Genomic DNA, 27,657 nt, shown 5'->3' on the forward strand with positions numbered 1-27,657 from the left:
GTTAATTGCCCATGGGTGCAACTGCTTTCCTCTCTTTATATAAATGACAACTTCGCTGTATGTTTATCAGGGTTCTACAGGCTCAAGAGTTATATAAAACATTGCCACTTTCTCAGGCTAAGATGTCCATCCACTAGGTAGAAGAAAACAGCTTTAATTATGCTACTTGCTAACAAACACAAATAATCGCAAAAAGCTATAATAGTTTACCTAAAAACTTTAAACAATCTCACCTTTTTTCTAATCTAAAAATTGACATAAAAGGCATATGAGGGAAGGGATAATATAACAAATATGGATAGATAATATAAGGGAAAATGTGCAAACTCTGAGAAATATAAAAGTTCCACATGATTTTCAAATGTAAATTCTATGCCCATCTCTTGTAGAGTAGAATATGTATAAATTTAAAGGAATCACAGAAGGAAATGAGATGGACAAATAAATTGTTTCATAGAAAAACAACTTATAGTAGATACAGGTCATCTCTGTATTATTTCATGAGAAAAATAAAGATGGACTACTAGAAATATTTGCATAAATAAGAATATAAGAAGGATTGAAATGTAAAAGCTGTTTTAGGACAAAATCTAGAAAATTTTAGATATTTTAATAAGAAACTGTAATGGTAAATCAAAATTATTTATTTGAAAATTTAATACAGGAAAGTCTGATTAATTTTTTCAGTCATACAGATGAGGGATCTGTAAGTTAATCACAAACAACTGTGTATTTTTAATGAAATCAATGGGAAATTGGTTAATGATAAAATAAAAAAAGAGCCAAGATGCCAAACAAATGTATTTACTAAAAATCCTAACTATAAATAAAAGCATCCATTATAACACTATGGAGTCCTATGAAATGTATATAATTTATTCAGATTAAAACTAATAATTTTTAGTAAAAGAAAACATCTTAAGAAACTGTGTAATACACAGAGTCTGCAGCTATACTGCCTGGGTTTGAATCTGACTACCATTTACTATTAATAGTTGGAAGACCCCGACAAATTTTTTATATTTTTGTTGAGAAGGCTTTACTTCCTGTTAAATAAGGAAAATAATAGCACCCACATCACAAATTTCCTATGAGAATGGAATATAAAGCTCTTACATGCTTCTGGTACATAGTATACACTCAACATGTGTTAGCTATTGTTATTCTTGAAAAATCTGATAACAAAATTCCAAAGGATCCCAATGAGATAGAAAGGGGAGTCCACAAAGAGTTCTTGGTTAGGCCTAGAATTATTAAAAGGCAAAAAAAGGAGACAGACTAACCTGAATTATCCAAATTACATTTTAAATAATGGCTAGACTTGTATGAAAGGTCAGAAAGGATGAAGCCAAGAAGAAACTAAAGATTGCCAAAATGCTACTGACCACAAAAAGGTCTTATGAAGCTATGCTCCCTAATAGAAGAAACAGAGAAGCTGGTGTTATTTTAATAGACGATAAAAATAAAATAGAACTTGTCAACACCTACTTTGCCTCTATTTTCCACATTAAAGGGCATGATTTTCTAATTAGAAAGGCTTGAACTAACAAGATAACAGAAGATGAGATGAATGCATATACAACTAACATTAATTAGAACTAATTGTTTGGCAAAGCTTCCCAACATACATTTATGAAAGAAATGACTAAACATAGGCCAGAATATAGTTATACCTATGTAGATTCTTAACTGGTTGAACAACTGTTTCAGGTTCTGTTGGTTAATGAAATAACATCAACCTAGGTGACAGAAATGTTTTGCAAATACCATAAAACAAAAAAGGATAGACTGACTTCCAGATTCTGGTTGAGTACATAAAGAGCTTAGAAGTTGCCACTCCATCCTAAACAAGAAAAAAAGCTGAACAAACTAAAAAATCAACAAGCTCTCTTAGATCCAACAGAGAAGTGAGGTCACAGGGCAAGCCATGTCCCCCCAAACTGGAGAGAAAAACAGGCAAATACAGAGAATTACAACTTACTAGAGCAGAAACCCACAAGTAGAATCTCCATGGAACCAGTCCCAGGGTAGGAAAACCTAAACTATACTTGACAAATTGCTGGAGTCTTAGTGTGGACATGTCTCAGTGTTAAAAACTCCAAGAGGCCCCCATCATAACCCCTATCCTAGGGGGGCCCCCATACTTTCGTAAGTTTTATTTCCAGGAATTCTACCTCATAGTAAACAGCAGAGAAAATATCCTCATGCTTCCAGTGGGAGGAGCAGAAAAGGAAACATTTCAAAATATACTAGAGCAGTGGTCCCCAACCTTTTAGGCACCAAGGACTGGTTTCATGGAAGGCAATTTTTCCACAGACCAGGGGTGGGGGGAATGGTTTCGGTATGATTCAAGCGCATTACATTTATTGTGCACTTTATTTCTATTATTATTACACTGTAATATATAATGAAATAATTATACAACTCATCATAATGCAGAATCAGTGGGAACCCTGAGCTTGTTTTCCTGCAAACAGACAGTCCCATTTGGGGGTGATGGGAGACAGTGACACCTAAAGTGTGTTGCTTATGTCCAGTCTACTCCGTAATCTCATTTCTGCTGTCACTGCAGAAAATCCTGCTTCACAAAGACAGGATGTTGGAAATGGAAGCAGGCTTTTCAGTGCTTTTGTGGCCATCTCAGCATTTTCCACCTTGGCTTTAATTTATAACATATGGAGACTTGAAGTTGTCTCAAACGTACTTTTAAGGCTACCGTCATTTGCAATCTCAAGCAGTTGTTCCTATTCTAGCACGAAGTTGATCAAGTTACCTAGCTTATTCACAAATGAGTCACAGAACCATTCCTTCCCAGTTCGGGGGGATCTTTTGTGGTTGGGGAGTAATGCTCAAACTCTTTTGAAAGCTGAGATAGGTGATCATGCACCAGCTGGGAGAAAGGCGGCACTGGCTCAGTCTCTTTCAAAATCTCTGCTAATGTTTGAAACATATCAAAAATCCCAGAGTTCACTCGTCGCCCTCATAATCCCAGTTTGGCTATGAATTCGGCCACTTTATCTGCCAACTTGAACACAGTTGTTGTTCTCCCCTGAAGTGACAGACTGAGTTCGTTGAGCAGGTTGAATGTGTCGCACAAGTAAGCAAGCTTTGCAACCCATTCTGTGTCACTGAAATGTGCAGCCAGTGGTGACTGTTTTTCTAAAAGAAATCTCCGGAACGGCTCTTGTAACTCAAAAACTCTGGCCAGTGATCTACCTTCAGAAAACCATCTCACTTCTGTGTATAAGAGAGGTGTGTGCTCTGCGTCCATATCCTCATGGGTGTTGCACAAACAGACATGAGTTAAGGGCAAGTACTTTAATGTAGTTGATAATTTTAATCACATCCTGCAAAACACTGATTAGTACAGGCGACATTTTTCAGTTAGCCAGCATTTCTCTATGAATGACACAGTGCGTAGACTTGCATTCAGAAGCGACCTTCTTGACCCGAGTAATGAAACCAGAAAGCTATACCAACACAAAATGACCAATTCAGTTTTCCTGATATGTAATCATTCAAAGACTTGAATAGTTCTGCAGCTGTGGTGTTGGCTGGCAACAAAAGTGCACATAAAATACCCTCATGCACAACTTCCTGAAAAATACATTGCATAAAAACAAGCATTGTTGCCTTGTCAACACTGGTAGACTTGTCAACCTGGATTGTGTACCATAGTGACTCATTAAATTCTCTAACAACTGTGCCTCAATATCCTGTGCTATTTCATCAACTCGTCTACTTATGGTGCTAGCCGAAAGAGGATGCTAGCTGAAAGAGGAACACGTGCCACCTTTTGAACTACAGCCCGCCCTACAAGTTTGTGGCATATGTCCTTAGCAGCAGGCAAGATCAACTCTTCACCAATAGTAACATGCTTCTTAGCTTTAGCAATGCGGTTAGCCACCAAGAGTGATGCTCTCAGTGCAGACACATTTGATGAAGTGGTAGCCTTCAGTAATTGCTTCTGTTCTTCGTGTTCACATTTTTTTTTCTTTTGGAAAACTCCAAAAGCTTGTCTTTTAATTCTGGGTGCTTGTTCTTCACGTGGTGAAGCAGTTTTGAAGGTTTCGTGGCTCCCTTGGGTGGCTGGTCTCCACATATACAAAGCGGGCTGGGAGAATGTGAATCGCCTGTTGCAATGAACCTATAATTTAAGTAGGACTCTTAGTATTTTCTTTTAAATGTAGTTTTCATTTTGTTGGCAGTCTTAAGAGTCTTTTGCTGTCTCATCGTTGGGTCTTTCCCCCTTTTCAAAGAAGTTCTCCAGCGACATTTGTTTTGCACTCATTTTTGCTAGGGTTAGCTTGTGGGCTTACCAAAACTGTGACTAGGACAAGTGCACAATGTGGGAAAGAGGTGCAGACTAAAGTGGTAAATAAAATAATGGACGGGCCATGTATGGCCCAAAAGAAGTGTCGGATTCTGATTTAACGCCTGCCACCAGATGCAGCTGCACAATTGAAGTGCATCGACTCACTTGCCACTAGAAAGCCTGCCACCAGATGCAGCTTAATGGTCACTTGCCACTCACTGATAGGGTTTTGATATGAATCTGCAAGGAATTGATTTATTATGGTCTCTGTGCAGTCAAACCTTTCTGCTAATGATAATTGTGTTTGCGTCTGCTCCCTAGAGCTAGCATCACCACCTCAGCTCCACCTCAGATCATCAAGCATCAGATTCTCGTAAGGATCATGCAACCTAGATCCCTTACGCGCACAGTTCACAGTAGGGTTCTCGCTCTTATGAGAGCTGCTGCTGCTGCTGATCTGACAAGAGGCAGAGCTCAGACGGTGATGCGAGTGATGGGGAGCGGCTATAAATACACATGAAGCTTCTCTCCTAGCCCACCACTCACCTCGTTCACCTCCTGCCATGCAGCCTGGTTCCCAACAGGCCCGTCTGTGGTCCAGGGGGTTGGGGACTGCAGTACTAGAGCATTGTGTTCTTCTTGGCAAGGTCTGCCCTCAGGAGAAACTATTTTATCAGAGCCTAATCTACTTAAGGGGAGGGAAATACCCAATTCTAGTCCCCTCTAGCCACCCTGTCCCACCTAAGATGGGGGGGGGGGCATTGTAGGGTTGTGAAGCATTAGCAAAGTTCACAGTTTGAAGATACTGAGCAAGCATCAGATCCAGAGTTTCCAAACTTTAGAAGATATAAAGATCACCCAGGGAACTTGCAAACAAAGCCTGATTTTATATAGCTAAGGGTGGGGCCTGAGAATCTGCATTTCTTAAAGTACCTCAAGGGAATGATACAGTGATAAGAACCACTCAATGTATATTACCAGTATTGGCCATCTCTCTATCTATTAAATAATGAATGTATAGGCATTTTTTTAATGTTGTGGACATGTGGAACATCTTTCTAAAAATGTTGTTTTAGTGATTATTTGATATTTAACAGCCTGAAAGTGTGTGGTCTTTTTTTTTTAAAACTGTGTTTCATTTAAGATTCTAAAACAAAAAAGTTTTAAGCGTTGGTAATCTGGAAAATTTACTAGTATGGTACATTAAAACACTCTCTGACACACCAGACAAATGAGGTACTATTCAGGATATGCTTAGAAAATTCTTTTAGAAAAAAAGTTGTTGAACTAGAAGTCTACAGAGAGCAATTTGACATATATTTAAAAAAAAAACAAAAAACTAATGACTCAGGTAAATGATAGATACGTCTGATATCATTACTTGTTTCAATTGTTCGCTAAATCTTTGTTAATCAGATGACAGTAATGAGAATAAAACATCCTTTTCCTTAGCAGTTACCCTTTTGAAATTAATAAATCTATTCTAAAATGAGAGTTTTTTCCAAGTATAAAAAGCTTTGAAAAACTTGTTATCAGTCTTCTAAGACACTTGCAGAACACGAGAAAGACAGAACAGCAGGCGAAGGCAGAAACTGAGAACTGAAAAGCCCAGTCCAGCACAAACTGGAGTGCAGCTGAATGAATTTCTCTTGCCTGACCTAGTTCGGTAATAAGACAAATCGCTGTAAGAGTAATGGAGCTCGAGCTTGACACTGATGACTGACATAAGCTACAAACTAGGTCCTGCCAGTAATGCAAAAAGCCATTACACTGTCTCAGTGTTTCCTACAGAGCTCCTTGGTTTCTGTACTTCGCCAACATACCCAGTGGAAGCACTTACCGTGATAATCCCCTTGGCTTGGTGGATTGGTTAGAATAATCTTCAGGCAACTGAAAGGTGTATAGTCTGTCCTCTTGCCTTCCTTTCCAAAGCTATGACGGATGTTGTAAGAGTAACCTTTATCAAACTGATTGGGAGAAAAAGAAAGAAGGGACAAAGTCAGCCAATAATTGTACTAGTGATGTCAGCAATGCCAGCTAGAATCAGAGTGCAAAGTGATGCTTTCTAGAACAAATTCAGCGTTCATGGAGAGATGTATATTCATGCCAAATATAGCAGTTGGGTCCTTTATGATACAAATAATTTTTTAAAAGGTGCAAAACTTATAGAAAACAAATTTTTCAGGTAGAAAACAGCTAATGTTATTAGACCTTACATGTTTAAAGCTAAGGCTAATCCTTTCCTGAGAAAAGCAGTCAATGTGCCCTTTCTTAGTTTGATTCCAGAGATTATACTAGATGAAATCAGTTTATCCCTTTCTCTATTCCCTGATTTTCCCTGAATTCCCAGGTTCTACCCATTCTACTTCCGAAATGCCTCTTAAAATAATTAATCCCTTCCTCTGCATTTCCACCATACAAAGCAAGTAGTTGGCAAATGCTTGATGAGTAAATGAACTACTGGGATCCCTGCCTTCGTGTTTATAAAACAAGCCAATGCGATGGAAGCGACTGTGAAATGGGTCAGATAGGAGAATAAAAGGAACTAACATCTACTGAAAGGCAATTAGGTGCCAGGCATTTTGCTAGGTGCTTTAAAAAATATAATCCCATTTAGTCATTTAAACCATCACAACTCCCCTGTGATGTTACACGAGAGAAAACTGATGTTCAAAGAAATGAAGCGACATGATGTAAGACAGCTGTAAATAAAAGGCAGAGTTCAAAGATCATGTACAGGCAAGTCTGAGTCCAAAGCCTATGTTCTTTTCATAATACTACACTTTCTTACTAATAAGATATTTTAAAATCATAGGTTCAAATTAAATCCTTTTAGGACATAGCTTATTTCTTTCAGACCTTATTTCATCTTGAAGCCCCAAATCAGAAGTAATCTCTTCTTCCTCTAGACTTCAATAGCAGTTTATCTATACTTATTCCTCTGTAGATTTATCTTTACTACATATTTGATTTTTATGGCACTTAACTGTACTTCTCTTATGAAACATTATCAGTCTATTTTCTATTAATCACCTATTCACATAGGTGATTAGCTCCTCCTGGACCATAAGCTCCTTGAGGTAAGATCTGTCTATTAGATCTTTGCACACAGCTCAGTATCAATATGCATGAAAAATGTATTACTTGAATGTAAAGTACTCCTTGGTCTGCTACAGCATTTGAAAGGGTACTGTCCCATTATCCCACTTCCATTAAATGTTTTCCAGCGTCTGATGGTTAACAATTGTCTAATTCCACTGTTAGGTGATAGCCATTTGGCATAGCAATCCATATTCTGCTAGTCCACCAAAGGCAGACAATGTACCTTTGATAAGATGTTTGGCAAGAGGAAATATTCAATACTGGTAGAATCTTAAGACAAAAATCCAACCTTTCCTGGGAAGGAGGTAGAAGCTAGGGTGAATATACTGTGTCAGGTGATCACTGGGCAAAAACTATAGACTAGAAAGCAAGTTTCTAAAAGGAACTTTAGACTATGGCAAATCAGATTTAGTCAAAAATTTATCTTCTACTCTGAAAAATACATGTTGGTTTAAAAGAAAAGCTTTGCCGTATTTATAGTGGAGTACAATCTTAGATTATCACCTGCTTTTACTACTCAGAGATCTCCCAAGGCTTTCAAAAACTGAACTGTCAGAAGCTGTGAGTGGCTGTGGAGCACATCAATGTTCCCACGTGACACTTTAAGCAATACTTGTTAAGTAGTGAGAAGCATGAGCGCCTACATAACAAGTCATTTTGAAAGGGCAACATCTTCAAGGTTCTAAATCTAATCATTAAGAGCAAAATGGCAATAAAGAGGTTACAGTTTTTACTGCCACGATTCTTTAAATTTAACTTATAAAATGGATACTCTAGAAAGCTTAGATAAGGATTAATCAGCAAATTTCCATACGCCAAATTGCTAAGGATAATACTAGAAAGTATTACGTAGTTAGGTTAAAAATAAACAGATTATTTTGAGTTTATAAAGAATAGTGACTATTGAATTGAAACTTAAAAGGAATGCAAAATGTGGGCAGGCCATATTTTGGAAAACAGCTAAATCCTTCCTATTTTAAGTGACCCCAGGCTCCTCACTATGGCAGAGTTGCCCTTTGCTCTCTCTTTCTCAGGCTTTGAAAGCAGACAGACCTGGGAAAGAATCTCCAGCCCAGCCACTTACAAAGGGTGTGACTTCAGCCCTCAATTTTCCCAGTTTATAGGGGTATTAGTATTAATGCATTGAGTTGCCGTGAAAATTAAATTAAAACATTAAGCATGTGGGGGGAGGGGGGAAAATGGGCATTTATTGAAACCTTAAAATCTGTACCCCCATAATATGCTGAAATAAAAAAGAAAAAAAGAAAAAAAAAACATTAAGCAGCATGCCTGTTACATCCTTTGTTCTCAATAGATATTAGCTTGTCATTGGTAAGAAAAAGATAAACATTGTGGTGTCCAAATTTAAACATTAACTATGCCAATGATAAAGGCTTCTATCATCAGTAGATATTAACAGAATCCTCACATAAAAGTTTAGGGATTACCCCCATAATATGCTGAAATAAAAAAAAAAGTTTAGGGAGGATAAAAGACTCATTGAACTATTTAATTAAATTTCTAGTCATCAGCTTAAAACGTCCTCCCTTCTTCCAACTCCCGTCCACAACTCTGACAAACTATTCTTACAAACCTCGCTCAAATGTCATTTCCTGTATAAAACCTTCCCACAGGCACCCCAGGCAAAGGATATTGCTTCTTCAAAAGAACACGCAGTGGCAGTTTGTAGAGTGCTTTACATTTCTTGTTGCATTAGAACTTATTTTTGCATTTATCACTTCTAAACTATAAAAACCCTAAGGGCAGAGACTTGGTTGTGAACTCATCTAAGCCTGCCCATTCAATGTCAGACATCTACTCACAGGAGGGACTCAATAACCTTCACTTGAATGAAAGAGCAAATGAATTGATGGCTGAAAGGATGAATGAATAAATATACTTCATGAGATTTGAATTTATCAGGATTAAATAACTTCAAAAAATTGCCAAATCATCGCAAGTTCACATTGCTATGCCATTTTGTTCTTCTTGATGGCTTTTCTTCTTCACCATAACAACAGTAAAGATTGAACCGGAATTCAAATGATGCCCTCTATTGAGTGTAGTGGACATATCAAAAGATAATAAAATTAACTTTACTTTCAAAAATCTGCTCAGTATAGTGGAACTGGGCTAATGCTTCAAGGAAAGTAGAAAAGAGAATCAGAATGAGAGATGGGAAAATACTATGCTAAATCTTGTGAGATTTTTAAATTTGAGGTTATAATTCATATATAGTGAAATGTACAGATCTCAAGTCTGTAGTTTGATTGGTTTTGGCAAATGACTACAAGTATTAACATATAACCTATACCCCTATCAAAAGATGGAACATTTTCATCAGCCCATAGACCTCCCTCTTGCCTATTCTAAGTCAACACTCTTCCCCTCCCCTGCACATCCACAAGAAACTACTCATCTGATTGTTCACCATAGATTAGCTTTAGCTATTCTGTAACTTTATATAAATGAAGTCATACAGTATAAAGTGTTTTGTGTCTGTCTTCTTCCGTGTCTTTTAAGGCTTTCTGAAATTTATCTATGCCATTATATGTGTCAGTAGTTTGTTCCTTTTTATGGCTGAGTAGTGTTCTAGTATATGGATAGACTAGATTGTTTATCTGAGTTCTTGCTGATGGACATTTGGGTGTGATATTGTGATATAATAAGAAATATATATTTGGTCTCTGCTCCCAGTTCCTGGCACAGAGCTCCCAAAATCATTGTAATTTCCTGAATGATAGGGTGCTAGGTGCATCTTTTGTTCTAATATTTGGTCTTTGGCCCCAGTTCCTGGCACAGAGCTTCTAATCTTTTGGAATTTCCTGAGTACTAGGAGTATCTTTTCTTCTAATGAGGCAACATGATTGTGCCCATGTGATGAAACTTCCATAAAAATCCCTGCACTGGGCCGGGCGCGGTGGCTCACGCCTGTAATCCTAGCTCTTGGGAGGCCGAGGCGGGCGGATTGCTCAAGGTCAGGAGTTCAAAACCAGCCTGAGCAAGAGTGAGACCCCGTCTCTACTATAAATAGAAAGAAATTAATTGGCCAACTGATATATATATAAAAAAAAATTTAGCCGGGCATGGTGGCTCATGCCTGTAGTCCCAGCTACTTGGGAGGCTGAGGCAGAAGGATCGCTCGAGCCCAGGAGTTTGAGGTTGCTGTGAGCTAGGCTGACGCCACGGCACTCACTCTAGCCTGGACAACAAAGGGAGACTCTGTCTCAAAAAAAAAAAAAAAAAAAAAAAAAAAAAATCCCTGCACTAAGGGATTCAGGGAGCTTCTGGGTTGCTAAACACATTGAGATTCTAGGACGGTGGCACACCCAGAGAGGGCATGGAAGCTCTGCACTCCTTTCCACATACTTAGCCCAAAGCACCTCTTCATCTGGCTGTTCATCTGAATCCTTTAAAATATTATTTTTAATAACTGGTAAACAGTGTTTTCGTGTGTTCTGTGAGATGCTCTAGCAAATCATCAAACTTAAGAAGGGCATTGTGGTAACCTCCAATTTCTAGCCAAGCTGGACAGAAGTTGTGAGTAACTTGGGAACCTACAGTTGGTGTCTAAAGTAGGGGTAGTCTTGTGAAACTGAGCCTTCAACCTATGAGGGGTCTGGCTGCACTAACTCTGGTTAGTGTCAGAATTGAATTGTAAGTCACCCAGCTGGTGTTAGAAAATCCCCACATCTGTTTGCAGAATGGTCTGTGTTGAGAATATACTATGAGACAACTGCTAGTTTGTTTTTCTTACCATACACACTAGAGTTTTCTACTTTGGGGCTCTTCTCACTCAATGAAGCTGCTATGAACAGTCTTACATACAACTTTTGTGGACATATATTTCCATTTCTCTGGGATAAATACATAGGGTGTAGTTACTGCCAACAATTTTCCAGAGTAGTTGTATTGTTTTATATCCACACCAGCAATAAAGGAGAGTTCCATATTCTCCCTGACATTCAGTGTTATCAATCTTGTTCATTTTAGCTATCTTAATGGGTAGGCGGTGGTATCTCATGTTGCATTTCCTTAATAACTAATGATGATGAGCACTTTTTCATGTGCTTTTTGACCAGATATACCTTATTTTGTGAAGTGTTGCTTCAAATCTTTTGCCCATCCTAAAAATTAGATTGCCACCTTTTAATTATTCAGTTGTAGGACTTCTTAATATATTCTGGATACAAGCCACCCTTTTTCAAACACAGGCATTAAAAATATTTTTTCTCACACTCTGTGGCTTGCCTATTTATTTTCCTGACATTATCTTCTCATGAGCAGATGCTTTTATTTTTGATGAAGCCCAATTTATCAATTTTTTAATGGTAGTGGTCTCTGTGTCCTCTCTAAGATAAATTGCAAAGATGTTGTCCTTTAAAAGCTGTAATGTTTTAGCTTTCAAGTTTAGGTCCTGATTCATCTCAAGTTAATTTTTGTCTGTGGTATAAGCTAAGAATCAAAGTTCTTCGTTATCCCCCATGTAGATTAAATACTTTTCCTAACACCATATATTAAAGATACCTTCCTTTCCCCATTAAATTGCTTTGGCATCCTTGTCAAATTTGACTGCATATGTGAGGGCCTAATTTTGGACACTCTATTCCTTTGAGCTATATGCCTGTCCTTTTGCCAATACCATACTGCCTTGATTACAATAGCTTTAAAGTAAGTTTCAAAGTCAGATGATGTAAGTCCTCCTGCTTTGTTCTTTTTATATATAAATTTTAGAATCAGCTTGCCAAATTCTATTTATGGCTTCACAACTACCTATCTGACCATAAGCAATCAATTGGCATTTCAACTAAAAGAAAATTTTCAAAAAAGAAAGACTTTCAAGTCATCATTAAATTTTACTCAGAATGTTAAATTTTCCAGCAAACCTTTTTTGAATTTTTTGTTGTTGTTATTTTGAGACAGGGTCTCGCTCTGTTGCCAGGGCTACAGTGCCATGGTGTCAGCCTAGGTTACAGCAATCTCAAATTCCTGGGCTCAAGCAATCCTCCTACCTCAGCCTTCAAAGTAGCTGGGACTATAGGCATGCACCACCACACCTGGTTAATTTCTCTATTTTTTGTAGAGATGCGTCTCACTCTTGCTCAGGCTGGCCTCAAACTCCTGGCCTCAAGGTGTGAGCCACCACGTCTGACTCCAGCAAATCTTTTATAAACAACTTCCATTTGTTTCTTTAGTCACAAACATTAACTATAATCAATCTTCTTATGTAAACTTTCAGGTATGAATTGAATTTAATTAGATGCAAGATTTCTGTATGTTCACTAGAAAAGAACAAAAGAACTTTTGGGTCAGCTATTCTGTTTAAAGTAATGGAAATCTATTCTCACTAAAAGAGAAAAGCTAAAATTATTATCTTTTAGCTCCTTCTTCTTTCCAATTTATTTACTACCTTTGTACATGGATGGCAAAAATTTGGATCTTACTAAGCTTTCAAATGATCCATGTATTTATCACACAAATTCTCCTCTCTAGTTTTCAAATTGGCAAACCCATGAAATATTGAACAGAAGGTGTATTTATTGGGAAGTATCTTTAAGAAAATATTTTCTAGGTCTTCATATCCACAACTCAAAGGAAAGTCTTTCAGCATTCATATGGGAAGAAGTGGGGAGAACTAAAGGAACAACACATTTTTCTGTCTTGGCTCCTCCTACTCTGTCCAGTGCTGGGAAAAGCCAGAAAGTCAAGACAGGTCTGAAGGTGGGTGAGTGGCAGTCTGCAACCTTCCAAATTAGTCCCCACATCCTGGCTGTGCAACTGGCAACACATCAATATGCATTTCTGCCAAAGACAGCAATAAATTATTTTCAATGGCATTATTGTTGTTACCAACTGAACTCAAGAAAAATTACAAAGCAGGCACACCATTATCCTGCTTCAACACAGTCTCTCTCACAATTCTGTCTTCTTTCCCAGTCCCCCTCAGGGTCTAGAGACCTTATCTTACTATGCTTTTTAATTAATTATTTTTAAGAGACACGCCCTCACTCTGTTGCCCAGGCTGGAGTGCAGTGGCACAATCATAGCTCACAGTATCCTTAAACTCCAAGGCTCAAGTGATCGTCCTGCCTCAGTTTCCCAAGTATCTGGGACAATAGGTGTGTGTCACTATGCCTGGCTATTTTAATTTTTTTTTTCTCACTATGTTGCCCAGGCTGGTCTTGAATTCCTGGCCTCAAGTGATCCTCCCACCTCAGCCTCCCAAAGTGCTGGGATTACAGGTGTGAGCCTAGCCTCTAATTACACTTTTAAAAGTATTTATGCCCAAATCTACTCAGACACCATTGTTTGCTTAGACAGTGCAAGGTCTTTTTCTCAGAATAAAGTCTGTGTCACCCTCCCCTCTAACAACCCAAGACCAAGTATTACTCCTACTTTCAAAGCAACAGAAATTGCTATTCATCATGGTCAAGCTCAACTTGTACAATAAGTGAGAATGGTTAAAAAGTAGGTACCTTTCAGAAAGAGATTTATATTCAAATGAGAAAATCTTCTTGACCTAAATGAGGCAAAACAGCTAATACATATGGGTAGAGATCAGGTTGTAAGAATATGGCTTTTTTTCTTTTTTAGAATATGGCATTTTTTTAAGGAAGACATTTTCAATCATTCTTTTTTAGTGATAATTATTTCTTACTCTCAAGAATTTGGAACTCTAATTTACATATTAACAAAAGAGGGAGGGTCTGCTAAACTATTATATAAAGCGACCTCACTATTACTCAGCAATGCCCAGAACTTACCATACCAAAAACATTAGAAGAGGTCCCAGGAAATTAATTACCACAAATACTAACAGGAACTCAAGCTTAGCATTAGGGTCATACATATAAATGAACCCGCCCCCAGAAAAGAGCATGAAATCATCCTGTGGCCTTTTCTTAGCACATATTCTTGCCATAATTTTTTGATCTATTGATGATGTCTTGGGTCACTACCTTGAAGTTTTACTTATAATTTTAATAACCAGAATGCATGTTATAGGCATTTAATACGTAGTGCCTCCCTTTTAAGTGTTTATGTGCTAAACTACTCAATTACTGTCAGTAAAACTAATTTTGTAATCAGCCATCTATAGATTCCAAATACTCCCCTTTAACTCTTGAGCCACAGTTTAATTCTTAGAGGTCCCTGGGACATCACAGATATTCTAACCAAACATCAACTGAAGAAGACCTGGAGGCCCCAAAGGGCCCATTATTAACCATAATGCCTAGTGGATAATGGCGTTGAAATAAGATACCCAAGTTTAAATCTTGTCTGTGCTACATGCTAGCTGGGTGACCTTGAGCAGGTTACTTAACCTTTCTCCAACATTTCCCTTATATATAAAAAAGGAGTTATATCTATCACATAGGGTTGGGTGGGGATTAAATTAGCTCATTTTCATAAAGCACTTGGTATAATGTCTGGTGCACAGTGATAAGACCCCCTCCTTGACTAAACTTTAGTCAGACTCTCTGAATCCTCTTCTCAACTAGGCCTCAGACTTTAGAGTTCCTCTTAGCATCACCCAGTTGCAGCAAGAATCTTGCTAAATCAGTTTAGAGAGAAACCCTCCTCCAATATCTGATCAAATTCCTCATGCCCCACTCTTGCTATCCGATCACCCTGCCCTGCCTGTAGCAGGAAACCCATACGGTCTGTTCAACCAGAATTCCTTCCCCCCACTGACGTTTCCTTCCTCTTAGTAATTTTGCATCCACAGACCCTTACCCTGCTCCTTGGCTACAAATCCCCACTTACCCAAGCTCTATTTGGAATTGAGCCCAGTTCTATACTGGGCTCTCTTCCCCTGTTATATTCTGAATAAAATCTGCTTTTACTGCTTTAAATAATGGCCAGCTCTGGTTTTTCTTTAACAGTTTTTGGTCCATGATTTTGATCTGGATCCAAACCACTGTTGGACCCTCAGATACAATAACCAACTCTCAGCACACATGGAGACTTTTGTCTCCAGTCTGCCTGCTCGTTTGGGTATCTGGTGGTGAGTGTGACTCCACAATCCAGTGCTCCAGATAAGTGTCCCCTGAACCACAGTAAGGACAGGTTTTGAGTCTTCAGATTCTGATCATAGTGTCTGAAGCTGGGTTAGAGGCCAAGACTTCTTCTTTGAAAGGCAAAGGTACCTAGTGGGCTGGAAGTCTTTCTTTCCAGCTCTGTTGTTTCAAGTAGGGATTCATTCCCTGACTCCTGAGCTGGAAATCTCTTCCCTGGCTCTTTATGAGGCTTCTCTGTTCTCTCTGTTTAATCTTGCTTCTCTCGTGGGAAGTTCTCAGTCAACTGAAATAGCCTCTGCTCAAATCCCTGCTGAGTATGTGCTTTGCCACTATAGTCCCAAATACTGTCTGCTTTCTTTTTTTTTTTTTTTTTGAGACAGAGTCTCACTTTGTTGCCCAGGCTAGAGTGAGTGCTGTGGCGTCAGCCTAGCTCACGGCAACCTCAAACTCCTGGGCTTAGGCGATCCTCCTGCCTCAGCCTCCCGAGTAGCTGGGACTACAGGCATGAGCCACCATGCCCGGCTAATTTTTTCTATATACATTAGTTGGCCAATTAATTTCTTTCTATTTATAGTAGAGACGGGGTCTCGCTCTTGCTCAGGCTGGTTTCGAACTCCTGACCTCGAGCAATCCGCTGGCCTCCCAGAGAGGTAGGATTACAGGCGTGAGCCATAGCGCCTGGCCTGTCTGCTTTCTTTCTCACTGGAAAAACCTTACTAAAAACTCTCTTTAGCTGCAGTGGCTCTTCTGGGGCTCCTGGGATATCCCTAAATTGGTCCATGTAAGAAGAGCCCTAGAGCAAAAAGGAAAAAAAAACTTCTGGGTGTACAGTGGTCCACTACTTATTTCACTTGGTATGAAACAGCCAAAAAAACAAAAACAAAAGCTAAATAATTCAAACCTCCCTCACACTACAGTCTCTTAAATAATGTTTTCAGAAAAATATTCTCAGTAAACCACCAAGAGCTCACCACAGCACCTCCACCTTCCCTTCCCAGCCTCCCTCATACCTTCTCTCCCAGAGTGTCCTCCATCATCTCTACCCTCAGCCCCTCGACTACCTGTAAGTTTCCCAGGGTCCCTGTCCTGTACACATGAAGCCCAGGGTCGGCCAGAACCCATCCCCAAGTGAGGCCAACAGAGGAGAAAGCATTTAAGCCTTGGTCTCTGTCCAAATTATTCCATTATCAAAGACTTTCCTAACCCCAGGAAGGAAAGGGGTTTGTTGAACAATTTAGAATCATTCTAGGAGCATATTCTCTGGGATTTGCTGATTTTTATCAGTTTATCTGCATATTGTGTGTGCCTAGAGATGCATCCCCTTGGTTTGAAAAAGCCAAATGGACAAATGGACTACTATTTCTGAAGACCTCCAAGGGTCCTCAGACTACCTATAATTCCCTGAGGAGAGTAAGCGAGAAATGACTAAGAGCCATTCTTCAGATCTATCTCATCAAAACTGATTGGTCATGTATTCAAAATTGTAAACAACAATGGGATGAAACTGTGTCTACCACCATCATTTAGAGACAACATGGAAAGATCATTCGGGGCTTCAACCGACTTCCCAAACAGCTTCTGCTCTGGCCACACAAGCTTTGTAAATAGTCTCAGGTTGCAGTTTTGTGACACACTGCAGAAAATAATATTAATTGGCAAAATGCATACATGCCTGGGCTCCAGACATTAGCCCAGCATTATGAAGACAGTATTAACATTTCAAAAAAATTGGAAAATATACAATGCAAGCTTATGACCTTCCCATTAAAACAGTTGGAAAGGTCTGAAAAATTTAACTCACAGCAAGCTCCACCACGAAGTCTCCCATTGATCTGGACACATGATGATATTATGAGGAAAAAAGGACGCTGGACTCAGAATTGCCCAGCCCTGAAAAGGAGGGAAAAAGTCTCCTCCTTACTGGAGAACTATTGATTTTCCTCTGGGAAAGTAAATGTTCAATGCCCTCAACTACCACTAGACTTACAAGAATAAATGATGCTACAAGTTGAAGGGCACTATGTGTCTCATCCATCCCAAGGCAATATATTCTACCCTTAACATCACCTCATTTCTTGTACTCCTTCCTCAGACTCACCCAACTGTGCCAGCAATGGGTTTTGATAATTTATCTCATGACCTGCCTCAATCCCATTCCCATATTTCTATGTGACCTCTTAAAGGTCAACACAAATTTCTTCTACCCCAGTAAACCTGTTAAGAAGGTATGTTCTCATGAACTGGGGTGTAACAATTCCTGCAGAACTCCCTCTATAGGTCCCTGAGTCTTGCCCTTCATTCAGGTCTATGTTTCCCTAATGGTTGTGTCTGACTTCCTTCAAGGGGAAATTCCTTTGCCTCCTTCAACCTATCACCTACTTAATTAAAGATTTAAATCAACTATTAGACAATTGCTCTCCTTCATGGGCAAAAGACTCCACCAATATTGGACATGTATGGGATACAGAACCCATATTACGTAGAAAGAGATCCTTCTATGCCTCTTCCCAGGATTCCCCTATATCATTTAAAACCATAAGAACTTGAAGGGCTCCCCCTAACAATGCAAGGTTATCAGACAAAAAGCTTCCAAGTCCCCACTTGTAATCCATGCAATATTCCCATTTGGCCATTAAAAGGCCAAATGAGAAAGGGAAAGGAGATCAGTCCAAGATCTGAGACTTGTCCACAAAATTGTCAAACCTGGATTTCCTTTGGTGCTAATCCTAATGCCACCTTCTCTGTTATCTCTTCCAACATGCGATATTTCATAGTCATCAGCTTGTGTTCTGCCATTTTTTAACAATTCCCTTCATAAAGAATTCCAATATTTGTCTTCATATGAGAAAATAAACAATACACCAGAACTGCTATGCCCCCAGGATTTACTACATACTTCTCGTGCACCCTAAATGCCTATTTAATGAACTTAAAATTCCCAGGAGACGTCACTGTAATCCACTATGTAGATAACCACCTTCGATGCTCTGACAGTTATAACAATTCCCTTTTGGACACTGAATACCTTCTCAAGGCAATAGCAAGAAAGGGCCAAGGGTTTCTAGAGACAAAATTCAATTATGTTCACTGTGTGTTCAATATCTGGGTCATGATATGTCAGGTGCAGATAAAATTATCTTCACAGACTGAGCCTCTACAATTCAGCTTTTTCCTCTCCCTTGAAACAAAATGACAACTGAGAGGTTTCTCAATTTTGTGAGATATTGGGGGACATGGTTACCTAATTTCTGATTGCCTCACCTCTCTATGCCATGATTAGGGAGTCAGTCCCACTAGTCTGGGATCCTCTAACTCAGGGGTCCTCAAACTTTTTAAACAAGGGACCAGTTCACTGTCCCTCAGACTGTTGGAGGGCCAGACTATAGTTTAAAAAAAAAAACTATGAACAAATTCCTACACACACTGCACATATCTTATTTTGAAGTAAAAAAACAAGGGCAAAAACACCCACATGTGGCCCGCGGGCCGTAGGTCGAGGACGCCTGCTCTAACCAAAGATACTTTCAAGAACATTAAGGGCTCTCTCTACTCTCACCACCCACTCGTGGACTTCCCAATTACTCTCTGCCTTCACTATGACTTTTCCTCACATGAGATTAGTCTTCCCATTCATTTTTCTGTCCCTAAATTTAGGAGTTTTTCCTTCTCCCACCTCCCTACCCTTTTAGCAAGACTATTTCACCCACAGAACAGCCTATTTGTAGCAAGAATCTCTCAGTAGAGAGAACTTTCCACCCTCAATGTCTGATCAAATTCCTCACCCCACTACCCTTGGTATCCGATCACCCTGGCCTGCTTTCAGTAAGAATTCTGTTAGGTCTGTTTAACCACACTCCCCCTACCCCTGATGTTTCTTTCCTCTCAGTAATTTTTCATCCACCTTGCTCCTTGGTTATAAATCCCCATTTCTCCAGGCTGTATTCAGAATTGAGTCCAGTTTGATACCAAAGTCTCTCTTCCCCTATTGTAATAGTTCCTGGATAAAAATCTTGTTTTACCACTTTGAGTATGTCCAGCTCTAGTGTTCTTTAAAAACTAAGCATTCAGTACTTTAGAGCAGCAGTCCTCAACCTTTTTGGCACCAGGGACCAGTTCATGGAAGACAATTTTTCCACAGGCAGAGAGTGAGTGGGGTGCACAACACTCAGGCAGTGAAGCGTCGGCTGGTTCCTAACAGACTGCAGACCAGTACCAGGCTGAGGCCTGGGGCTTGGGGACTGCAGCTGTAGAGTAACTATCATTACCAAGGTTGTCAGTTTCACTATTAAACTAGAAAAACCTATCTTGAGTCAGCTGGACCTGGTGTCTTGTTTAGTATTTCATAATTTACTTATATGTTTTGCTTCTTGTTTCCTCATTAGAAAAACCTGAATCTAGTCCTCCTTCTACCTCCTTATAGGACCTTAAAGAAATCATTTCAGCAATTTGAAGACTGTAACACAGCTGGAAAACATTGCTGCTATTACTATAATTCGGCAAATTACCTCCTATGGTATATTAAGTATTTCTTCCTATGCTCTGTAAGAGTTCATTCATTTCTCATTGGTGACAACTTTTCACAGGCTTATGAAGCTTACGGTGTTATAGAGATAACACAGATTTGGGTTCTAACTCTGCCACCTACTACCTGAATAATGTTAGGCAATTACAAGTTACCCCAGTCTTTTTTCCTTTTTAACATCGTAATGAGACCTGTCCTTCAGTCAATGTAAAATTACGTTGTAAATTATAAAATGCTAAGTATACATTATGATTATGTGCTACAATTATTTGTATGAAATTTATACAAGCTAGCTTGTGAAATTAAAAAAATAAGTTCCATTTTATATGCAAATGTATCTCTGAATACTCTTAGGCATCCCCTTGAAGAGTGTTGACCACAAATTATAAAAAAAAGCAGGACATGTGTCCTCCATCTTCATGTCCTGATCCCTTCCCCCGAAGCAATGAAAAACATTTTCTTTCTAGACCCCAGAGTATACAGATTTTCTTTCATCAAATTTCCCCTGGGGCAAGGTCAAGTTAAAGTTTCTAAATTTTGATTAACCGCATTGTTTTCGGGAAATAGTGAAATGTCAAAAATTCACAAAACAAGAACTAAATGGAATAATCCTAAGTAATCTGATGAAGCAATTGATTAAGCAGGACCACTTTCAGGGCTGTCAGTAGATCAAAAGGAAGGTCAGCTCCACATCAAAAAAACTTGCTGATTTAATCATCAGAGGAAAATGGAGAGCTATCTGTTCTGGAATACAGGTGGTGGGTGGGCCAATGGGTTTGTTTTGTCTTTTCCATATTCTTCTACAAGGACTATACACAAATAGACTCAGAAAATAAGATTGGAGGGTCATCTGGGGCTATGTAATCTACATAATTCTAACTGTATCTACTCAGGTATTAAATAAAAAAAATGTCACTTCTACATTCCTAATGGGAAACTTAGTACAAATAGACTACTTTTATTAGCAATTAAAAAAAAAAAAAGAGTAACACTTAGTGATGTTTCAATAATAATAGCTTACATTTCTATAGAACTTTTATGTTTATCAAGATGATTCTTTCTGAACTCTTTACTATCTGTAAATTATATAAGTTAGACATCCTATTTTACAAATGAGGACACTAAGGTTTCCAGAGGTCAAGTGAATACTGCAAAACTTTAAATGGAGAAAAGAAATAAACACACATAACCAACCATTTATCCACAGCAACCATCCAACTATAGGCTGATACCCTACTGTCATTCTATTGCTTCAGGGTCATCTCAAAGTCACACCTAACCACAGTTAAACAAATGTTTCTGATTCCAGTGAAAACCAGAGAAAAGTATCTACTCTCTAAAGAAACGGTAACTAATAAGTCACTCACATAGCATTCATTTGGTTTTTACTGGGATTTTAGAATAATACAATGTGGCAAACTTGAAGTTAAAAGTCTGAACTGAAAAATACTAAATAGTGTTTCAGCATGCTTCCAAATGGCCAGTTTTCTTCAGATTCCCACCTCCTATAATTTTCTAGTTGAGGACATGACAAGGAATTAGAGTAAAAAATCAGAGAAAAGGGAGTATGAAAAATGGAGAGGAAAGGATGCAGAACGCACTGTTGCTTATTAAACTGGCAACTAGATCTGAAGGTTTGGCAACAGTTAGCTCTCTTATCAGTTACAACCAGAATTTAAGAACTGAAATAGGCTTCAGACATCACCTAGTACAAACTGTTATTACACAGCAAAATAAGGTACAGCGGGCATAACCCTAAACTGCAGGGTGACTTAGGGAAAGAGCTGGAATCCCTGCATTGTTGAGTTCATGCACCTCTTGTTCACTTCTGTAAACCCTATGTGTAACAAAGCCTAGCAAACTGCAGTTGCTCAATAAATGTTTATTTGGCTGAACTGTTAAGAATTTTTTTTTGTACTGTATGTTCATAAGGACATCCCTACCAGAGAACTGAAAGCTAATCTTATAAATTATTTCCTGTTAACCTTCAGTGACAGAAGAGATTTAGCAAATTCCTATTGCTAAATACTATCATTTAACATATTATTTAAACAGAAGCCTTCAATAATTCAACTTGGACGAAATGATCTGGGGGAGTTGTGTGGCAGGTAATCTTAATTGGTTAACTATTTGGATAAGTATTAAGAAAATGATACATTAAAGTGGAATTTCCAGTACCTCATCTGGCACCCTTGTTTTAGCAAAGTCTGCTTTATTCACTGACATAAATCCCACTGACATAACAGTAATAAAAATTTATTAAAATTCAAATGTAATTTGCCAAAATTTGAAGACAGAAACCACAGACAACCCTTGATTCACTAAAATAAAACATTTACTCAATCACATACTTCCAGCTAAAAGAACTAAATTTGGTAACCCTTAGAAGGTGGTCAACTTAGTCTCCACTTCACTGGTAGAAAAAGAGCCAACATAAAACAAATAATCACCAGAAAACCTCAGGAGCAGGCTGACTGATGTGGAATTTGCTAGTCAACATGAGTTGGCTCAGCTTGAATAAATTGGTCTTTTTGCTCTCAGGAAAGAGAAGGAAACTACAAACATCACCCAAGTCTACAGTCAGAGACTGCACAAAAGTTAGACATCAGAGCTTCTAATTTCCTAGGTAGAGGCTCCCTCTTCTTCACAGATAAAGGAATTATGATTTTTAAAAACATTTTGAAGAATTAAATGCAAATTTATTTAACTTCTGCCAGACTAGTTTCATCCTATTTACTTATTTTCCCAGATTAATTTTCTGTCCATTTTTTTTCCCCATGGTTTGCTTTTCTAGATTTCCTTATCTGGCCACTTTAACACACAGTGAGTATTTTCTAATACTGACTATTTGGAGACAATTTTAAAGATCATCAAAAAGATGTCTAAAGATACTACTAATGGGGTTCAGGACATGCTATCCGAAGTATTTCAAGAAACAGCAAGAAAAGGAAAATCACTCTCATTATCCACTTACCCTTTCTTCCCTGAAGCAAGTCATAAAACCTAGAAAAAAATTCTCTGACCTCCCTCTGAATAAGACCATTCCAGAGATTGCTTTGAGGAAGAAATGTCCTTATCTCTGAAGACACAGGACTATACCGATGAATATGAACAAACAGGCCTTGTTAAGTTTCCCCCTAGTTTATTACCATCAGATTATATCCACTTTATGCAATCATATTTCCCCATGACTGTCTACTTTTCATCAAACCTAAATATAAAAATATAGTTTTCCCTGTGTCTTTCGGTTTTCATTTCCATATGAAGAAGGTTCCGCTGTCACATAAAACTCAAATAAATTTGCATGCTTTTCTCTTGTTAATCTGTCTTGCATTATAGGGCCTCAGCCATGAACCTAGCGATGGGTGAGAGAAAAAGTAATCTTTTCTCCCCAACATTATTCATAACTTAGTAAAAATATGGCAACAAGTCTAAGGTTTTGAAGAGCTACCTATGACTGTAAAATATAACACTTTAAGAATAGTTAATATTTTAATATAAACATTTTAATATGTATATAAACATTTCAATGATATGTTTCTAAGTGCATGAAGGTTCAGAATTATATTTCTCGACTATACCTTTCATCACATACAAAAATATAACTCTTTTAATATTTTAGTATTAATACTTTTCTCCTTGGACTGCATTTTATATGATATTGTCATTCCGCGCATTTTATGTATTCCACTTGCTGGTATCTGCACCCTACCCCTCCACTGTATTTTCAATCTTTCAGTGTCAGAACATCTTTAAAAAATAGCAAATGGGTAATTAGCTACCCATGAACACCCCCTGGTGGTTACTCGTAGCAAATTAAAGTACACATTTTTCTATAAACATCAAAAATGAATCAGACTCTACAAAAAAGACAGGATCTTTAGCACTATTTTACTTCCACCATAATTGTGTTAATAAAATTAGCTTTAAAATAACTGAAAGTGAACTGCTAAAGGAGTAAATTATTTTTCCCAAAGTCACAACAATATAATAAGATATCTCACTTATTAGATTATACGTTATCTTCTAGTCATCTAAGCTTGGCTACATAACAGATGACCAAAAGAAAAAATTACATAATATTTTAAAAGCTATCAATAAATAGAAAAATATATCATGCCCTCAAACAAAAAAATGTCATGAGATAAAGTGTTCAGTGACAAGCCAGATTGTTCCTATACAATTTCAGAGGCAAAGAGAATATGGATCTGTAGCCTCCTGTTTGTAGGCAAGTGTTAGTGTCTTTTCTAAAAACTACCTCTGAAGGAGATCAAAAGAGAAATGTATCCCTTCCCCCGCAAAAAAAAAAAAAAACTATCAAGAGTTAGAAAAATGTAGGGTAGGTGACAAATGCCTAATTTATTTTTTAAAGGAATTTACAAGATCTTTTGGAGAAGTGGTTGATGATTCCGGGACTAAAGTAGGGAAAATACAAAATGAGTCTGGAGCATCTTGTGGTGCCAGAGAGAGGATGTGCTTGAAAAGAGGAAGGAGGCACGTCAAAAGGGCGCTGGAACAATTTGAACAACAAAATCAAAAACAATAGTACTGGATTATAACCCACAGAATGAAATACATAACCACAGTGTACCCTGACATGAATAACTGAATAAATAAATGAGGGAGAAAGGACTTTTCCTTACAGAAGAATTCCAATAATAAAAGTAGGAGGAATAAATAAAATATTAGAAAATAACCATCAGAACACCTTAGCAATAATACTTGCAGACAAGATCCACTGAGGGATGCCAACATTAGTGGGGAAACAGGATATTTACATAGTCTAAAATATCTGCCTCGAGGTATTTGGTGAGAAAATAGCAACTCTATAGAGTGGAGAAACCCAGCAGAGACCATCTTAACCAAGAGATCAAGGTTATTAATATCACCGGGAACAAGTTGTGTTGATATCATACCTGTGCTATTCTTGCCAAAACTCCACCACCTCAATCTAATCATGAGAAAACCTCAGACAAACCCAGAGTGAGAGACAATCTACAAATCACTGACTAGTACCTTTCCAAAGTATCTAGGTCATGAAAATACAAGGAAAGACTGAGAAACAGTCACAGACTAGAAGAGATTAAGGAGACCTGACAACTAAATACAACATGGAATCCTGGATTAGATCTTAGAACAGTAGGACATTAGTGAGAAAAATGTTATTAATAAAGTATTAAACCAATGTTTAATTAACAGTATTAAACCAATGTTAATTTGTTGATTTTGATAACTTTATAATTGTTGTGCAACGTGTGAATTATTAGGAAACGCTGGGTGAAAAGTATATGGAACTCTACTATTTTTGCAACTTTTCTATTAGTCTATGCTTTTTTTCACAAAAAGTTTATATACTAGGCAATGGACAAGCATTTCCTCATTTGATTCTTGTAACAACTGTGCAAAGTAGTGTGATCATCCCTATTTTATGGCCTGGGAAATTGAGAGTTTGAAAGATTAAGTAAAATGTACATGATAAGGTATTGTGCCAGGACTAAAATCTTATTATGACTTATTCCAAGTCTGTGTTCTTTCTACCATGTTATGATGAGAACATGCATATGCATTTCTCCACCCAAGAAATGTAGGTGATATTTCCTGAAACTAGGGTAAAATTTTAAAGTGATAACAATACTAAAAAACAGTAGAGGCTATTTTTAGAACCTAATGGCAATTTTCAATTTGCTTAAAACAAACCTTATTTGTTTTGGGGAAAACAAATAAGGTTTTCTGTCTTATAATAACAAAGGGCCAATTACTATATATTTAAGTAAAGCCGTTTTAACTTACTGTGACATCCAGCAAATCTTGCAGAACTATACAAATTACAACACTGCTATGCTTTCCAATATAAGTATAAAAAAGGTTGAATGTAACAAAGTTCATTTAACTTCAACAGGCATAAGTTTTTTATTGTTCAAAGATATCCAGTACAGAAAACTTAAGTGAATTTTCAGAATTGTTTTAGTGGGTTTTTTCCCTAGCAATTTGCAGCATTATACAATTTACATGTAAAATATCATTTAATACAAAAGAACAGCATATAAAACCCTAGAGAAATATATGAGAAATAATAAAATGTTCATGACAGAAGAGAAATATGTCCCCCTTTTCCCTTTCAGTGATGTTACTAGTACTACCATAATGATTGGTTACTTCATCTTGTGAATTATGATAAAGAATCAGAATTAAAGCCTAAAACAAAGTGGTTGCTTTCTTATAAGCAAATGTAACTGAATTAAATTATTGATGGATTGTGTTCTCAGCAATGCAGGAAGATGGCTCTACCAAGGGAGGGCTGTGTGAACTTCCTTGTCTGGCTTCAGATTATCTGTTTTCTTCTCAAGTTCAATGTGATTTCTCATTAGGAAACTGAATTTACTTTGCCACAGTATTCTTTTGAATTAACTATACACTGGGGACATGCTAACAGAAAAAGATAACAAAACAAACGAGGAATACGCATTTTTTTTTCAGTTCCACCAACCTAATAATTTTTAAAGCACATATTTTTAAATGTTAGAAGATGTTTTAAATAGCATAACAAATCTCTCATATAGTCATTCATAGGAATTTAACTTAAAAATTAAAATATCAATGATCTATCATAATGAACATGGTCAAAAGAACAGTCGGGAAGAACAAGCTGCCTGCTGAGCACAGACTAAATCAGATGATTACATACATTTTAAAGTGTAACAAAGTTTTGAAGTCTGTAGTACCTTAATGAAGAAAAACAAAAGACACAGGTTGCATTAAACTAGGAATATTAAAATTATCTACATTTTATATATCAATTTTCACCCCTCAAAAATTTTAAACCACTTTACAATTATCATCTATTTTCACAATATTGATGTAGGAGTAGTTAACTTATTTGTATTTGTTGATGGACACCTGTGTAACAGACGTCCTCAAGAGCAAATCTGAAACTCTAATCTAGGTCTGTTGATTCCCTATACAGAGCTCATTCATTGAATCCTAATACCTTTTAGCTATTTACCATGTGTAGTGAAGGTTACAGAATAGCTTGCTACAATGTATTAGAAAGAGCAAATACATCACAGTTGTGTTTAGCACCAGTTTCCATTTTTATGTCTGTGTACATTTCAAAATTCAACACATAAAAATCATCATTTGGCACTATAAAAATTACTGCCTTATTGACTCCATTATTTTGACAGACACAGAGAGAGAGAGAGACTGAACTTGGGCTAGGTCACATGTTCATTGTCCTGGCCCTGATTTTTATTTCACAAAGCAGATAAAATCTTGGTGCATTGTTTATCCACCAGGAGATTGGTTTTGGACATGTCATGTTTGAAGAGCCTATTTGGCATCCAAGGGAAAATATAGAGTAGGCAGTTGGATATACAGAGTAGGAAATATAGAATAGGCAGTTGGATAATGATGAGCCTAGACTCGCAGGGGTCCTCAAACTTTTTAAACGGGGGGCCAGGTCACTGCCCCTCAGACCGCTGGAGGGCCGTTGGAGAGTGCGGGGCACATTCCACACATGCGCACTGTGGGCCCGGGATGAGTAGGCTGCTAAGCTGGGCAGGCAGCGGAGGCAAAAGGCAGGCCACATGTGGCCGCAGTCTGTAGTTTGAGGACACCTGGCCTAGAGTAAGGAGATAGGTCTGGCTAGAGACTCCATGAGAATGCAAACTGCATAAAAACAGGGATTTTCTCTATTT

General features: G+C 37.8%; 1 protein-coding gene across 1 annotated transcript in view; it reads right to left on the minus strand.

Moving 5' to 3' along the window:
- The window catches only part of PRIM2 (DNA primase subunit 2), a 278,889-nt gene that overhangs the window by 35,274 nt on the left and 215,958 nt on the right, over positions 1 to 27,657 (minus strand). The window contains exon 11 of the mRNA XM_076003253.1: positions 6,156 to 6,282. Within this exon, the coding sequence (XP_075859368.1) occupies positions 6,156 to 6,282 (127 nt within the window). The remainder of the gene's footprint in view (positions 1 to 6,155; positions 6,283 to 27,657) is intronic.

Source organism: Microcebus murinus, chromosome 5, assembly GCF_040939455.1.
Source record: "Microcebus murinus isolate Inina chromosome 5, M.murinus_Inina_mat1.0, whole genome shotgun sequence".
Lineage (NCBI taxonomy): Eukaryota > Metazoa > Chordata > Mammalia > Primates > Cheirogaleidae > Microcebus > Microcebus murinus.